General features: G+C 39.7%; 1 protein-coding gene across 1 annotated transcript in view; it reads left to right on the top strand.

The window, feature by feature from the left end:
* The window catches only part of SUFU (SUFU negative regulator of hedgehog signaling), a 79,289-nt gene that overhangs the window by 51,781 nt on the left and 9,956 nt on the right, over window positions 1-17,552 (top strand). The window contains exons 9-10 of the mRNA XM_032225280.1: window positions 1,609-1,743; window positions 2,944-3,082. Of these exons, the coding sequence (XP_032081171.1) occupies window positions 1,609-1,743; window positions 2,944-3,082 (274 nt within the window). The remainder of the gene's footprint in view (window positions 1-1,608; window positions 1,744-2,943; window positions 3,083-17,552) is intronic.

Below are 17,552 nucleotides of genomic sequence, written 5' to 3'. Positions count from 1 at the left end.
TTTCCTGCCTAATCAGGGAGTTGGACTAGAAGACATCCAAGGTTCCTTCCAACTCTGTTATTTTATTTTATTCTATATAGCCTGGATGGTGACCCTATGACACGCGTGCCACAGGTGGCACGCGGAGCCATTTGTCAGGGCACGTTAGGCATTGCCCTGTCAGCTGGCCAGCACACATGCGCGCGCTGGCCAGCTGAGTTCAGCCTTTTTTAAAGCCATTTTTCACCCTCCCCGGGCTCCAGAGGCTTTATAGCCTGGGGAGGGCAAAAACAGGCCTCCCCCCGCCCCGGAGGCCCTCCGGAGGCTTCAGTAGCTAGCCTGAAGCCTCCGGAGTGCAAAAAACCGGCCCTACAGGCAAACTAGAAGTTCAGGAATGGACTTCCGGTTTGCTCATAGGGCTGGTTTAAGCCCTCTGGAGCCTTCAGGGGCCTTCCGGAGGCTTTCCTGAAGGCTCTGGAGGAGAAAAAATGACCCTACGAACAAACAGGAAGTCACTTCCGGTTTGCTCGTAGGGCTGTTTTAAGTCCTCCGGAGCCTTCAGGAAAGCCTCCTGAAAGTCCCTGAAGGCTGTGGAGGACTAAAAACAGCCTTACAAGCAAACTGGAAGTCTGTTCCCGAATTTCCGGTTTGCCCGTAGGGCCAGCTTTTTGCACTCCGGGAAGCTCCTGAAGCCTCCAGAGAGCCTCCGGGGTGGCGGGGGAGGCTGTTTTCCCCCTCCCCAGGCTCCTATAAAGTCTCTAGAGCCTGGGGAGGGCGAAAAAAGCATGCAAAAAATGGGGAGTCGTGCCTGTCATGTGTGCATGCACGCTGTGGATCATGCATTGCATTATGGGTGCGGCATGCCCACACACGACCCCCCCTGCACTTCCCCCGCTTATGGCACGCGAGCCAAAAAAGGTTCGCTTTCGCTGCTATATAGGATAACATTAACCATTAAGAAAATTCAAGTCCAGACTCCTTTTTACTAATAATATATAGAAATCCCAACTAAAACTTACTTAAATGAATTATTACTTCCATTGGTTGGAATGGATTAGACAGTTTTTTAAAAAAATATTTAGCATAAATTTCAGAGATATCAAATGTGCAACTTTCCTGTGAAGTATTAAGTATACCCCAGACCCAGCTCTCAATATTCTCTTACTGCTTTCCCCAGCCAGGTAGTGGCAGATCCATGGCAGAACTGAAGTCACAGATAATAATTAATAATAAAATTATTATATAAAAAAAAATAAAACGTTGGTGAAACTTCAGCAAAAGGGACTCTACAACAGGGATTTAGAGATGTGTACCTTGTCTGCAATCTCACTCACAATCAGGTCATGTATGAAATTAGATTTGTTACACGCAGATCTGATATAGAGGCCACATATATATTTTGTAAAATACATTCTCTCTCTCTCTCTCTCTCTCTCTCTCCCTCTCCCTCTCCCCCTCCCTCCCTCCCTCTCCCTCTCCCCCCCCTCTCTCTCCTTCCTCAATGTACCCTAATAGGATAGTGATGGTGGTGAAAATAGGGGGCAGGAATATTAAGTGTAATCTCCTCCTTGAGTTGACCAAAAATATATTTAAAAGGTGGGATAAAATGTTATACTTTCTTTGATTTAGGAGTCGTAAGGACAGTTTAGAAAGTGACAGCTCAGCAGCAATCATTCCTCATGAACTGATTCGCACAAGACAGCTTGAGAGTGTGCACCTAAAATTCAACCAGGAATCAGGAGCATTAATTCCACTTTGCTTAAGGTGAGTAGAATGTTAGTTTTTGTATGAGACGCTGTAAGGACCATTCTGTCTCTTCAACCAGATTTAAAAAGATAAACTGAGTATTACAAAGCATTTAACCATGTAATATTAAATGCCTATTGGGGTTCAGGAGTGCAGTTCAGAGGGCACGGCATGAAATGAGCAATGTGCCCTTGTTCAAAATGTGAAAGTGCTGCAGCTCAAAAATTTGGCATGATCCTTCAAGAAACTTATTGCTTTACTACAATAGTAATCCCAGTGCAGATATCTTCCCTGAAAGCATACATATTCAAACAACAGGGGAAGACCTTGAAATGGCTGTATAAAGTCTTTGAAAGGACAAGACGCTTTGTTTTGTGCAACCCACACTCTCTTTCCTGTGGCCTCCCTGCACTTGCACCTCAGTCCCCCCTTCCCCAACTTGTATGGGGCCTGTGTGGGGCCTCCTAGTGTGTATTTTGCCGTTAAGACAGCAAGCGGGACTGTCTGGATTGCCATTGGTAACTGACAGTAACTGCATCATACTTTATATCGCATTGCTTAGCGACAGTAGTCTGGTCCTAATTGTCATTGTAACCTAAGGACTGTCTGCATTTCAAGGCTTTGGTTAACTCTTATATGTCAAGTCTCAAGTGTCTGAACTGACTGTTATAATACCACAATACAATCTTGTATTTTGCTGCATAATTAGATTATTATAGATTTTTACTTGAATTCTAAAATAGAGAATTTTCCTGGTAACCTTAGGCAATCTTCCTAACACATATATTATCTTAATTTGCTATTAAACATATTTATTTTGTTTATGAAGAAGCATATATTACATTTAGATGAAATGTGTCTGGAAGAGAGAAATGTAGGTGAGATATAGAATTTCTTTCATTTAACTGCATCTCTTTCATTTCATCAGTCATTGTACTGTGAAAGTGGTTTGTTCTATGATACAAGTCATTGAGTTTATAGTTTGTGTGTATTGGAACTTAGATGAATTTTCTTTTTTTATCCAATCCACTAGAGCCTTAATTACTGTATTCAAATTATAATTGTTTCTTTCCCTTGCCTCTATTTCATTTTTTCTATTTTGAACTTTAAAATTATGGACCTAAAATATTATATGTATTGAGGAGTACATGACGTGACAGAGTGCCACATGGGAAGACTGCATTGATTTGAAAGTCATTTTTTTGTTTATTGTTTCAGAGGCAGATTATTACATGGTCGGCACTTTACATACAAAAGTATTACAGGAGATACAGCAATCACTTTTGTATCTACAGGAGTTGAAGGGGCCTTTGCTACAGAGGAGCATCCATATGCAGCACATGGACCCTGGTTACAGGTATTTTATTTGTATATTTTGTATTTCTGAATAAGAACCATTGTCCCATTTTGTTTCAGATGCTTTTAAGTCTTTCATAGCCATTTTTTTGGTTTTGCTGTATTATTTTTAGGCCAAGAATGTTTTTGCAGTCTTTACCATTTTTAAGTATTTAGAAAGAAGAATTATAAGCTAAAAAGAAATGGCAGTTTTTAATACTCTTCTCTATGTAAACAGCAATTTTCTCTTCCCAAATCCCAGAACATTTTACAAACTCTGCATCTTCTAATTCTTTTTCCCACCACTGCAATGCAGTTGCCTATTATAATCACTGTTGTTTTCAAACAGTATGCAGCAATTGAAAAGGCAAGGCTACAATATTTGAACCTATTAAAAACTCAAAAAGAAAATCAAAACAAGTAGCCTTGCAAAACATCTTTAGGATAACATGAAGAGGCCTATTTTTAAGGATGTGGAGAATTTTTCCTTCTTCCCTTAAAAGAAGCAATGGTAGCATTTTAAAACAGTTTTCTAGAAAAGTAGTTATGGTTCCACAAAACACACTACTACTATTACTTTCTATCTTTTGTTTTATATTTGATTAATCTTGGGAATTCTGTGCATTGAATATGTCGCTTCATCTTTTGTAAATTCCTTCTGTTGTGACTTTTTGCATTTCCCAGGGTAACTAATCAAGACAGGAAATAGAACTAAAACACAGGATAAAGTAGCAGACTCAGCAAACAGTCTTGTGAGGAATTATTTGAAGTAATTGAATTATGGTATATGTGGCTCCAAGGCCATATATTCCTAAGCTTTTTCTTTTCCAGATAAACTTCCAAAAGCTGAGAGTTTAAATATATAATCCTTATCTAATTTTTTAAAAAATCAAGAAACCTTATTGTGCAGCTATTTCTAATTTAACACGGTTTCCAAAGTTAAATTTATTTTTTTACTTCTATAAGTATTTTATATGTTAACGTTGCCACAAATAATGACCTGTTTATATTTTTCACTAGAGTGTCTTTGGTTTGTTTTATGTGAAACTGAATTTTCAAGTACACATTTAAAGTAGGTCCGTGTTCTGATTATGTTTTCTGTAGCTTTATTGGAATTAGCACAAGGAATTACCGCTTAGAATGTACAAATATCTGTAGCACTATTTTTCATAATAGTTAAAGGATAGTCTGAAATTATTAACACGGTGCTTTTTTCTTGAAAGGCTACCTTAATAGGTTTTATACACCTCTTGACAATGCTGCTTTTTAATTTAGTTAGAACTGAAGAAAACTGCATTCCATTATCTGTATTATGATAAGCCATGTGAATGCGGGGAAGAACTCAACCCATGTCTCAGTCAAGAGACTTAGAATCTATATTTATCCCACTCATTCTTCATGATTCAAACCAGCCTAAATTAGGAGCAAAATTCAGTAATTCATTGTCCCCAGTGTTCTTCCTAAATCACTAAGATGCTTGGTAACTTTGACACAGAAATAACAAGCTAAGCATTACAAAGTAGATTCAATGCTATGAAATACCGTATTTATCGGCGTATAACACGCACCGGCGTATAACACGCACCCCCCATTTTAACACAAAAATTTGAGTAAAAATTTTTTTCATTAAAAATAAATGACTTGGAAGCTCGGAACTTAATGTTGGATTAAAATTTATAACATTAGAACATGAATTATAACATTAACTCCTCTTAAAAGGCAAATATGAAATGAAAAAACACCTCTTTGAGCAAAAAAACTTAATCAGAATCACTGCTTTTTGGAAAACCAAAAACCTCTTCCTCATCTTCACTTGTATCCTCAAAATCAAACTGAGCACTGCTTTCACTGCTTTCACTGTCTTCATAGATCAGTTCGTCTTCTTCCCCATCCAAAGCATTGCTTATGCCACATTTCTTAAAAGAGTTGATAACAATATCTTCTTTGACTGCGTCCCATGATGTTTTCACCCACTGACACACTTTTGAAATGCTAGGTCTTTTCATTCGCCCAGAATTTGTAACTTCATGTTGAGTTTCATCACACATGTATTTATTCCACTCTAGAATAAGTGTGAAAGTGTCGCTAAGTGTGAAAATGGTTGTTAAGTGTAAAAAATGGTAATCAGTCACTTTTTTCAATGCCATTGTAACGTTGGTCACTAAATGTTTTCCCCCTCCTCGAGACACCTCACTTCTTCCTTCATTCCTCTTGCTTATCTATCTTCACCTTATCCATCTTCTGCTCTTTTCTTCTCTTCCTTCCTTTCTCCTTCCATCCTCTCTTCTTTCCTCACTCACTCCCTTCCTCCTTTTCTCTTCCTTCCTCCTTCCATTCTTTCAACTTCCTTTCTTTTACCTATCTATCTTTTCTGTCTTTCTGCTCTTTCCATTTCTCTCTTCCTCTTCGCTTCTGTTCCTTCCTCCTTCCATCCTTTCACCTTCCCTCCTTCCTATTTCTTCCTTCCTTCTGCCTATCTACCTTCACCTTTGTCTTTCTGCTCTTTCCCTGTCTTCCTCTTTCCTCCCTCCCTTCTTTCCTTTCTAGTTCCATCTTTTCTTCTTTCCTCTCTCCCTCCCTTTTTCTTTCTTCCTTCCTTCCTCCTTCCTCTTGCCTATCAACTTCATCCTCCTCGTCTTTCTGCTCTTTCCCTCTCTTCCCCTTTTCTTCCCACTTCCTTCCCTCTTTTCTCCCTCCCTTCTTCTTTTTCTTCCTTTCTTCTTCCATCTTCCTCCTTCTTTCCATCTTTTCTCCTTCCATCTTCTCCCCCCTCCCTTCTTTTCCTTCCCCCTCCCTCCTTCCTTCCTCTCCTTCCCACTCTCTCCTTGGGAGGGGTTGGGGTTGGCAGCAGAGACCAAATAAAGTCAGAAAATCTTATTAAAACTTTCCTATTTGTTGGATTGCCTTGCTGCGAACTTATAAACCAAATCAGGGAAACATTTTGCAACCGAGCCTGCTGCAAGGAGAGGCAGTCCTGCCCCAGTTTTGCAAGGAATGAGAAACGGTGCTTTAAACCGAAGCAACTGCAAGGAACCGCAGACAGGGAAAGAAAGAAAGAAAGATCCTTGTAGCACAAAACCCACCTTTGCATGGTTGTGAGAACATAAACAAACAAACAAAAAAAAGCACAGCGTCCCTCCGCCCTCTGAATAGGACTCAGCATGACTCCGAGCCGGGCAGGGAGATAAGCACCTTCATTTGCATTCTCTGAGACCGTGATGCTTTGCAAGCCCCGGGCTTTTTGGAGATTTTTCCTTTCGTGCTTAAATAAAAAGAACGGGACTTCTTTAAAACGCCACAGCTCTTTCAGCCTAACAAAAATGCAATCTCTTCCTTCGTCCTTCTCCGTCACTAACAGCTGGGGGCTCAGAAATCGGAGTGAAAAGTCAGTCCTCCATCTCTTCCCTCTTCCCGGATTCACTCCGAAGTTTTAAATCTTCCTTCTGTGCATAAACACTCCCTCCCTCTCCCCCTCCCTCTCCCTGTATCTGTTTGTCTCTCACTCTCTGTGTGGCTCTTTACCTCTATCTCCCCCCCTCCCTCTCTCTGTCTCTCTTGTCATTCTCTGTGTGTGTCTGTCTCTCTCTCTGTCTCTCCTCCCTCCTTGTGTGTGTGTGTATGTGTGTGGGGGATCCCTGCCACCGCGGATGGGCTCCGGACTAGTGGAGCCTCCTCTTCCTCCTTTTTAACCAGGCGATCTTTGGCTGCTACACAATCCCAAGGTTTGCAGCGCTTCAGAGAAAGAAGGCATGCGAGAAAGCCCCCCCCCCCCCCATCCCCGCTGCCTGAACATTTGAATGAAGGAGGCTGCAGGCTCCTTTGTCCTTGGCTATGCAATTTTCTTTCGTTCTCTGCTGCCCGAACCAGTGAATAAGGCAGAGGGAGAATGAAAGGAGATTGCGTCCCTTCTGTCTCCCAGTTGCTCAGAAAAGCAACTGTGGGAAGGTCAAAGTATCCATGGAGAGCGAGGCTGCTGCCGGCCGTTTCACCTTCAAGGTGAAACGGCTGGCAGCAGCCTCCCTCTCCTGCGGCCAGCGTCCGTTTCAGTAGGGAAGAAAACTTCCTTTCGCCTTCCCGGGCTTCTGCCGCCCGGCAGAAGCCCCGGGACCCAGTCAAATTCGCTGCGCAAGGTGAAACGGCTGGAGCAGGCAGTTTGGGACCCGGCGTATAACACGCAGTATCGGCGTATAACACGCAGGCAGGGTTTAAGCTTGCAATTTTAGTTTTAAAACTGCGTGTTATACGCCGATAAATACGGTATAAAAAAGCTGTCTTACCAGGAGATCAGATCTCTTCTGACTTGGTAGTAGTAACTTGGGTTTCAAGCAGAGGTTTGTCTTATTAATTGCTACTTGAAATAGAATTAGGGACATTTTGCATTCAATACATATCTTGCATTAATGGCCATTAATAACTGACTTACATTCATTAATTTTAATAAATAAAAGTAGGGTAGAGAGCAAGTATTTAATTATTCATATTTATACTCTGTTTTACCATGAATGTTCTAAGGTATTTTTTAAACAAATCAAGCTCCCTTCTGATACTCATCCTCCTTAAAGAAGTTGAGTTTGGTGATGTCCATTGATTAATTGGTTCTTATATAAGAAGGCAATCATTTAGATAATTTTCACATCGCAAAAAGATACTGTTATGTAGGAGTCATTTCAGCTTTATCTTTGTTCTTCTCAAGAAATTAGAGATCCCATGATATAATAATTTGTACTTTAATCATCTCTTCTTCAACCTGTTGAACTATAACTTTTTGAATGTCTAGTCAAGATATTATTAGTTATGCTGACTGAAGTCTCCAAGAGGTCTGGTCTAATCAAAAGCTTCTTAATCTATCAACAGAAAACATGCATATAGTTTGTGCTGCTCTGAGCAGATATAGGCAGAAGGATGAAGAAAGTAGAGTTCCAAAAGTATGGACTCCTGTACTGTAACATACTTAAGTACAATGTAAGAAAAGATAATTTTATTATAGTCAGCTATCTTTGTATTATGAATTGTCTTTGCATTTTTGAAACTTAATTACTCTAATGGAAGATTAACTGCTGAATCTGTGGACTGAAAAGTCTTATATTAATAGTCATATAAACTCAGATAATAAATGATAAACTAATAAAATGTACCATTATCAAATACTTGGTTTAATAATGATAAAAATGAAAAATACATTAGAATACTGGTGTGTGTGTGTAAATAAAATACAAATTGATTATAGGCCAGCAGTCTGATATGACTGCAAAACTGTATGTTCTAATTCTGAATTAGAGGTAAATAGTATTTCACTTTGAGTACAGTGTCAATTCTGTGTATCACAGTTTAAGAAAAGTTCAAGTTCAGAAAAGGGCAGCAAAAATAATTAGAGGATTAGAAATATAGGCTTTAAGAGATGAGTATAGTTAGTCTTGAGAAAAGACAGTTGATTCAAATAGAAAATTAAGATCTGTACACTTCTCAATAAAGGTGGAGATAGAATCCATACATGGGTTGACATTGTCCGTCCGATTAGACTGAGTCTGATTAAAGATAGTTAAGACGCCACTTGTTGCTAGCCTTACCCAGCTTTTCGACTCAGTCCACTTTGAGGACGGTCGTGTCATCACATTTCTCCTGACGAGATTAATTTCTGACTGATTTGAAAAGATTAATTATACGGAACATTTCTGTTATTCTTGGCAAAGAGTTTAAAAAAATCAATTGCAACTGTCACCTTGCTGTTGTCAGCCAAGGCTGGAGCAAAAAGGCTGGTAGGTCTCAGCTCGTACAGACCAGCGCCTGCTGGCCTGAGGCACAGCCAGAGTGGGAGAGAGCGCAGCGCTCTTGGATGGTCATTCCCCGCTTAATAACTCACAGCATGGCCGCTGCTTCTGGCAACTGACAGCTCTTGCAGAGGCTGCTGAGGCCGAGATCGGAGGCTCCCTTGCAACTGTGCAGATGCAGTGTTCTTCGCAGTGCCGTCGGCTCTCGTGATTTGTCACTCAGGAGGCTCTGTGTCCAAGCCGACGAAGGAGAAGAGACCATGGCTGGCCGGTCATCACTGGTGCCGCTCCTAGCGACCCGAGATTGCAGGAGCAGAGAGAGAAAGAGCCGGGCGTTTTTAAAAAGCTAGCACACCGCTTCTAAGCAGTCTGCTGAGCCCCGCCATCACTAGCACCAGCCCTTTGACTCGCCTCAATTGGGCTTCGTCGGCGCTTTCTGATGGTTTGAGACCACGCTGGACTGTCAGAGGAGCGCACTGTGGAAGGGAGACAGGGGAGCATCCCAAACCACCCAGGCCCATAGCTCTACCTGTCATTCTGTGCCACAGTGCCTATAGGGCCTCCATGGACCGTTAGAAAGAGCGTGAACCACCATTTTGTTTTTGGCACAGCTAGACTAAAATGGTGGACACAGCTGAAATGGGGGGCCTACACCCCAGGATTTGTCTAATACCACCCAGGGGCTCCTGATTATGGTGGAGAAATGATTTAACATATTGTGCACTAGGCCTGTTCCAGTAAGGAGATCTGGAGGAAAACATTTCACAGTTAATAGCTTTCCCAGAACTTGTGACTTTATATACATCATTTCCTGCATGATGTCAAGCAAAGCATCCTATTTTCTTCTAGGTGCCATAAGAAACTTTAAAAAAAAGAATGTGGCTTGATTCTACAATGTCTTTCAAATTTTAGTAGCTCTAAATAGCTTATATTTTTAATTTAAAAAGAAACAACAATTTTACATTTTTATTTTTTTGTTCACTAAGTAAGCATCTTGGCTTTTTTTGCCTAACTAATTTAATGATTAAGATTAGTTGTACAAAGGAGAATAATCTCTACTTCACACAGCAGGTTCTTATGGTTCACGGAAAGTAGGATCACTTGTAAGGAGCAGAAACTTGTGATTAGGAAAGCTCAGGTTCTTGTAGCCCATTGCATGAAATAAATATCTTCAGCCCTCCTCCCTGTATGTTCTAAGACAATGCAGTTTTCTGCAATATCTAGATTGACATTTGCTGCATAGAAAGCAGCAGAAGCTGTGGCACTTTTGAAGACTTTTCATTTGAAATACACCATTGTTGAGAACCAAAGCTTTGCTCAGATATTAATAGTAGAGTGTTTAATCAGTGACAGCAGGAAGGATATGTGTTTCCTGACCAAACAGGCAAAGTGACATTCGTAGATTCTCTGTTTCCCCATTGGTTTCCTCATAATATTTTTCATTCAAAAACACATGGGAAAAAATTATGGAATTTTGTCCAGATACGTCAGCACTTTGATTGTTACTGTGTCTGTTAACATCATTTGTTTCTAATAAATTCCTGTGTTAGATTAGGATCCTATCTAAAAGCAAAGACTGTTCTTTCACTCATAGCTATAAGTGCAGATTTTCATTGTTCAAAATGGGTGATATATTCTTTATGATAAATTAAAGGTATTTTAACTGGGAGCTGATAGTGACAAGTGATGTGATCAGAAATAGATTATGGTACTTGTCTGGTCTTTTGCTGTACGAATAGGGAAAACCCCAACTTTCTGCAATATCAGTTCTAGCAATACTTCTTTTATTAAAAGCTTAGAGATTGTTCCATTTATTTCTCAGCGTATCTTTTGACAGCTATGCTATTGTTTTCTAAATACAGGTAGTCTTGGACCTATATCCATTTGTTCAGGTACTGTTCAATGTGATGAAGGCACTGAATGAATGGTGGTTATGAGCAGTTCTCAGAGTTCCTGGTTGTACCAGCATCCCATGGCCATGGGATTGCAGTCTGGGTGCTTGACAACCTGTTTTTACTTATGACCAGTTGCTAAGCACCTGCATCACTTGATGATTGTCATTTACAACTTTCCCTGTTAAGGGAAAGAAAAGTCAGGGAGGAAACTGGCAGGGATGGTCATAAGTCTCCCCATTGGTGCACCCTCATCCAGCCCCTCTGTGCTTGCTCTGACCAGTCAGGCACCCCTGCACATTTTCCCCAAACCACACTGCACCTCATGCAATATCCTCAACCCGAATGGAATCTCTTGTCCTGTTGTAAGATGAGGGCTAATCTGTACATTAATGGAGTTTTCTGGTTTTCTATTATTGTTACACAATAACGTTACACCCCCATACGTAATCATTTTATTGAAAAGGTGTTTTTTTTTTTTAAATCTGCTCACAAGGTATCAAGGGGCCAATGTTTGATTTTCTGTACATTGGCCAAGAAATCCCTTAAATCGCTGATTATTTGTCCCATTCATCAGTTGAAAGACCCTATTTCTGGTTGCAGTATCCTTTGGAAGCACAGCAGATAATTTTTCTACTTTCAGATTGAATAGGTTTAATTGGATTTCTATAAGAATTTAAAAAGAAGCACCTAATCTTTTTGCTGAAAGCTAGATATGAATTCAATATGAAGACATGTTTTTCTCTGCTTTTTTAAAATCAGATTATACAACTACAGTACTCTGGTATGGTTAACGTATTGAATGTTTGTAAAGGCAATCACTTCTCCTGGCAAAGAACAAAGAGTTTTTCCAGAAATGCACAACTCTATGGTATGAGTATCCAACTCTGTGTTATGAGCCGTGAGTTCCCTGCCTCACCCAAACACCCTCCAAGTGAATTCTTGTTTTCATACTCTATTACTTGTCCCTTTCATTAGTAGACACTCCACAAAGGCCATGTAATCTTCAGCAGCTGTACATGACACATTTTGCTGCAGTAATTATTCAGGGTGACAACTTGAACTCAGTCATCTGCTTTTATAAAACAGATTGGATGCTTGATTCCCATGAAGTGCTTCATTCATTATGCAGACTTGGTTAAGTTGCTGGTGTGATTTTCTGAATCTACCAACTCAAGATTGAATCATAGTTAAGAAAGAAGAATATAAGCTACAAGCATTTGCAGATGATTTGGTGTTTATTATGGAAGATCCAATAGAAACAGGTTGAAATAATAGAAGAATATGGAGAAGTAGCGGGCTTGAAGATCAATAAAGATAAAACAAAAATTTTGGTGAAAAATATGACAGAAAAACAGAAAAGAGAGTTGATGGGGAAACTGGATATACAGGTGGTGAAAAATGTGAAATATTTGGGTATTCAATTGACATCAAAGTGTGTAACACTAAAGGAGGATAACTATTATAAGGTGAGAACACAAATAGAAATAGATTTGGAAAGATGGAAAAACCTACAATTATCATTGATGGGAAAAATAGCAGTAATAAAGATGAATATACTTACCAAGATTGCTATCTCTATTCCAAACAATATTCGATAAAATTGGAGAAAAGATTCTTTGAAAGTATGAACAAAATAGTGGGGAAATATATATGGCAGGGGGGAAGCAAGAATTAATATAAAAATGTTGCAAGATGCAAGAATTTGAGGTGGATTTAGATTACCAAATTTAGAATTGTATTATCAAGCAGTGGGATTAGCTTGGATGAAAGAATGGATTCTTCTGAGTAATACAAGATTATTGACATTGGAAGGTCACAATTTGCAACTAGGTTGGTATGCTTTTTGTGGTATGGTAAAAGTAAGGTACATGGCTATTTTCAAAGACATTATGTAAGGAATGGATTGTTAACAATATGGGAAAAAGTGAAAGGGAAATACTATTTAGTAATACCAATGTAGTATTTCAACAATGGAAGCATTGACACATCCAAATATTAGTAGTACAAAAAATATCATTAGATAAAAAGATATTTTAACAAAAAGGGGGAATTAAAACAAAAACAAGAATTAGAAAAACAAGGGATTGATATATGATGGTTTCCACGATTGCAAATGCAAGCAAGATAATGAAAAAGATAAAAGGGAATACGATTTTAACTTAGGAACTTTGGAACTGGATAAGATATTTATGGGAACGGAAGAAAAAATAATTAAGAAACTATATAGCTACCTATTAAGAGCTAGCTTAGAGAAGTGGTTAAAGATACAATGTTAACTTGGGCAAAGAATTTTGGCCACACGATTGAGCTAGAAAAGTGGCAATAACTATGGGAAAGGAACTATAAATTAACCATGTCAACGGCCTATAAAGAAAACTTATACAAAATGTTTTATAGATGGCACATGACACCTGGAAAATTAGCAAAGATGTCTAAAGACAAATTAGCGAATTGTTGGAAGCGTCAACAAGCAATAGGCTCCTACTATCATATGTGGTGGACATGTGCAGAAGCAAGGGAATATTGGACTAAGATAAGAGTATGGTTAAAGAAAATGTTACAGCAAGAAATTTAGACCAGAGATATTCTTATTAGGTATTATCCAAGAGAAATTCAAGAAAGAGGATACCTATTTGATTATACACGTAACTACAGCAGCAAGAATTATATTTGCCCAAAATTTGGAAATCAAATAAGCTACCAACAGATGAAGAGATAATAAAAAAGATATTAGATTGTGCCAAGATGAATAGGTTGACAATGAAAATAAAGGATAAAAAGGAATCAGAGTACTTCAAGACATGGGGAACATTCTGGCTAGAGAAAGGAAACTAGAAAAGAAAATAGGGAGAAGATATAGAACCCAAATGAGGCACTGTTAAATGGAAAGGGTGGGGGGAGAAGGGGAAATCAGAAAAGAAATTATTAAATATATAAGTATACATCCAAAAGCAAGATATAAAAGGGAGGACAATATAGCTAGGATAGATTAGCGAAGGTAAGGGAATAAGAAATGATATCAATTATATTTGGGTCTGTGGAAATACCATCCCAAGGAAATATAAACTGAGGCCGGAAAGAGACACCTACAATAATAGAAAAGAAAGAGAGAAAGGAGAACATGAAAGGAAGATGGGGGAAAGAAGAAAGAGGAGAAATGGATGGAAGGGAGAGGAAGAGAAGGAGAGAGGGTAGGAAGGGGAAGAGGAAGAGGAGGAGTGGGAGAAAGGCAAAGGGAGAAGAAAGGGGAAGGAGAGGAAGAAGGAAGAAAGTAGAGAAAGGAGGGAGGGAGAAAAGAAAGGGAAAATGAGGTGGTGTTACAACAGGAAAAAAGGATGGTAAATAAAGCAACCCAAACTGTATATTATAACCTATTAAATGAAATAACAAATGTATAAGAATGATAAATGTATAGAAGAATAACAACTATATGAATGTATACTTAAAATGCTATGTAAGAGGAAAAAAATAAAATAAATTCTGGGGGAAAAAATTGAATCATATCTCTGTGATTCATAGATATCTAGATGAAAGGATCCTGTTGCTTATCTCAACAGCTTCTGTAGTACTGATCTGTGTATGTCATAACTCTTCCAATTTGAGGTTGTTAAATTAAAATACATATTTTATTTTCCATCCTCTCCTTTTTTCCTCCTCTGCCCCATTTAGTCAGTATGACTGCAATTGGATATAATTTAGGAAAAGGGTATGAGGTCCACCAAAAGTTTCTTATTCCTGGAATATCCTGGATCAGGCATTGAAAGATGCATAAGACATATGTATGAATTTGTATATAGGAACTGCACATATTTATAGGCAATCAATGAAAGAATTTCAGTTATAAGCAAGTTATAGTTCTTCTGCATTGTAAAGCAAATTATTTCAAAATATAAGTATGTCTTTATACATTAAAAGGTTTTTGATAGATAGATTTCTCATGTTTTGCAGTTATAGTGAATTGATTGAGAAAATTTGCTCCATTATCTCTCAGCAAAACCAAAATTGAATTTTACAAGTAGTAATGAATTCTATGAATTTAAATTATAGATATCAAAAGGGAAGTCCTGCTTCTTATATAATCATTAACAGCCCTTTGATGTTCCAAAATTTGGATCAAGCAATATGAAACACATACTTTTTTAAAAAGAATATTTGGGTTTCAGGAAGGTCAGTTAACAAAAACATATCATATTTTTGGATTATAAGACTCACAGGAGTATAAGACGCACCATGATTTTGAAGAGGTAAATTAAAAAAAAAAGGTTTTTGCACTCTGCAGGCCTCCCAAGCACTCTGCAGGCCTTGTTTTTTGCATCTGGCTACAGTGACTTAACACTTGAGCTTCTGCAGTTTGTTCCTCATAGAGCTGCCTCTAAATACCTCTTGACAACTGCAGGTGATCCAAAATGTAGCTCTGTGCATGCTGACAGGGACTTGTCTGTTTGACATCTATGTTGCAAGATTGCACTGGGTACTTGTGATATTCCAAGTTCAAATCAAATATTGTCTATGGCGGGTGTCGGCAACCCGCAGCTCTAGAGCCACATGCAGCTCTTTTACCCCTCTGCTGCGGCTCCCTGTGGCTCTGTGGCAGAGGGATGAAAGAGCTGTTGCACTGTCGTGATGGCGGTGATGGGCATCGCCTTAGTGCAGGAGCAAAGCACCCCTGTACTTTCCTTTGTGCAGCAACAGGATTCCACCTTTGTGGAATTTGCTGTTGCCATCAGCAAAGCGGTCTGGAAGAGAATGGCAGGGGCAGATCTTAAGGGGTGGGGGCCATCCCCCAGGCCTGGCTTTCCTCCTCGTCAGTGAAGCCAAGAGAAAGAAGGGGGTGGCTTGGGGAAGTGCTCCCCTCCCCGACCGAGTGATGAGCAAAAAAGCCTAGTGGGTGGTGTAGCAGCTGGCCCGGCAGAAGCATCCCCATTGGTGAGTCGAATGGTGGGGAGGCCTGGCCTGGCTTTTGCACCGGGACACTGTTCAGCACCTCCAGATATGAGCCGCTGCCTTTGAAACATTCTTGCATCTTTGAGGAAGCTGGCGCCATGGTGGTGGTGGGGGAAGCAGAGGCATCAGAGCCTCTCCCCCCTCCTCAGCAATCCAGGCCTTGGAGGAGTGTGGAGAGTTATGGGCTGAGCACCAGAGGGTCAGAAGGCACACTTCGGTGTCACCCAACATGCATTTCCACGTGCGCTCCTGTGTCCCGAAGTGGTATTGAATGGGGGGGGAGTAGGGTTAAGGATGCAAGGGGAAGGGTAGCGGGGCTTCTAGGAAGAGAAGCCCAACTGGCTTTCCTTTTGCTGGGGGGCAGGGGGAAGACCCAATATCCCCTCCATGGCTGGCCCGCTGCTCTCGCAGTGCCTTGCACAGCACAGTGAAAGTGTGCTTCACAATGGGGGAAACTGTGTCCCCTCCTCCTCCTGGAGCCCATTACAATGCAGAGCTGCAATGTGACCCTGCCTACCTGCTCCTGTGAACTCTCCTCCCCCCCCTCCCTCCCTCCCTCTCTCTCATCTCTTTCTTTCTTTCTCTCTCCCCTCCCTCTACCCCATCCCCACTTCCAAACCCCCACACCCAGGGAATAACTGTAAGGAAATTTGGCCACGTTTCTCTGTCTCTGGAAAGATACAAAAATAAACCTTGCATTGCAAAAGGAGTGACTGTCAGGCTGTTATATCATAGCGTCACAAGGTTTCTGTCTTAGATCACCGCACACACTTCAGAGAAGCATCATCCCAAGCAGCAGCACTCTCACACAGGTACGTGCACGTATCCTGCAACACAAACACACACACATACATACACACACACTATGGAATTGTCTGCTCCAACCTGACTCAACGGGAGCAAGGCAGTCCTCAGAGGAAGGCTATTGACTCCCATTTTTAATGAAGAAGTGTGCTGAAACCAGAAAACTGTACTGTTCTAGAGGGCTTTTGGAACTGAATGTTCATAATCTTTTACTTTATAAAGTCTAATTATCTAAGTTTTTTGTTTATCTGGTTTTCTTAGTAAATTAGATCAATAAGTTATATTACATTACAATGCATTGATTTTAGGGTTAATATTGGATGTTATATAACTTTGTATCTCCTTTATTATTGTGGGCCATTGGATTAGATTGCACATGAATAATAATTGTTGTTTTATAATGGGCACATATTATTTAGTCAATATTGTAGACAAAAACTCAGAACATTTTTGATAGAAGTATCACTGAAAACAGGAAACTGAATTTAGCAGTTGGGAAATAAACTGTCAGATTTTCTTATGAATTAGCAATTAAGAACAAGAAAGAAAGCAGAAACCATCTTTACAATGGAAAGAGATAAATAGTAGTGTGAATGCAAAATATACCAAGTGTATTGGATATCTTAGGGAAGTGTACAAGCAATGCAAACTGGGTGCATTTCAACCTCATTGTAGAGTTGGGAAAAATACAGAAGAGGACAACTGAAATGGCCATGATATTGTAACATTTTCCTGATAAAGAAAGCAGAATATATCAGGGCTTTTACGTTTAGGAAAAAAAGAAAAACATACAGAGCAAAATAGAGAAGTCAATTTTTTTGACAGCGGATTGAGAAAAGATTAAAAAAAGTATAATACAAACCAGATCTATTTTGTAGAATTACGTAGCTTTGAGAAATTTATGGAAGATAGAGTTGTCAATCAATATTAGCCATGATAGTTAAATAGAACCTCTTGGTACAGTGGTAATATTTCTCCAGATGCCAGTTGCAAAGGGACAAATAGGAATTCATGCCCTGCTACAGGTATCCCTGAAGCCCATTTTCAATATACAATTGGTTATGCTTTAACCAGACTTTCA

Source organism: Thamnophis elegans, chromosome 10 (genome assembly GCF_009769535.1).
Source record: "Thamnophis elegans isolate rThaEle1 chromosome 10, rThaEle1.pri, whole genome shotgun sequence".
NCBI lineage: Eukaryota > Metazoa > Chordata > Lepidosauria > Squamata > Colubridae > Thamnophis > Thamnophis elegans.
The sequence above is the reverse complement of the archived record's forward strand: the minus strand, read 5'-3'. Positions and strand labels throughout refer to the sequence as shown.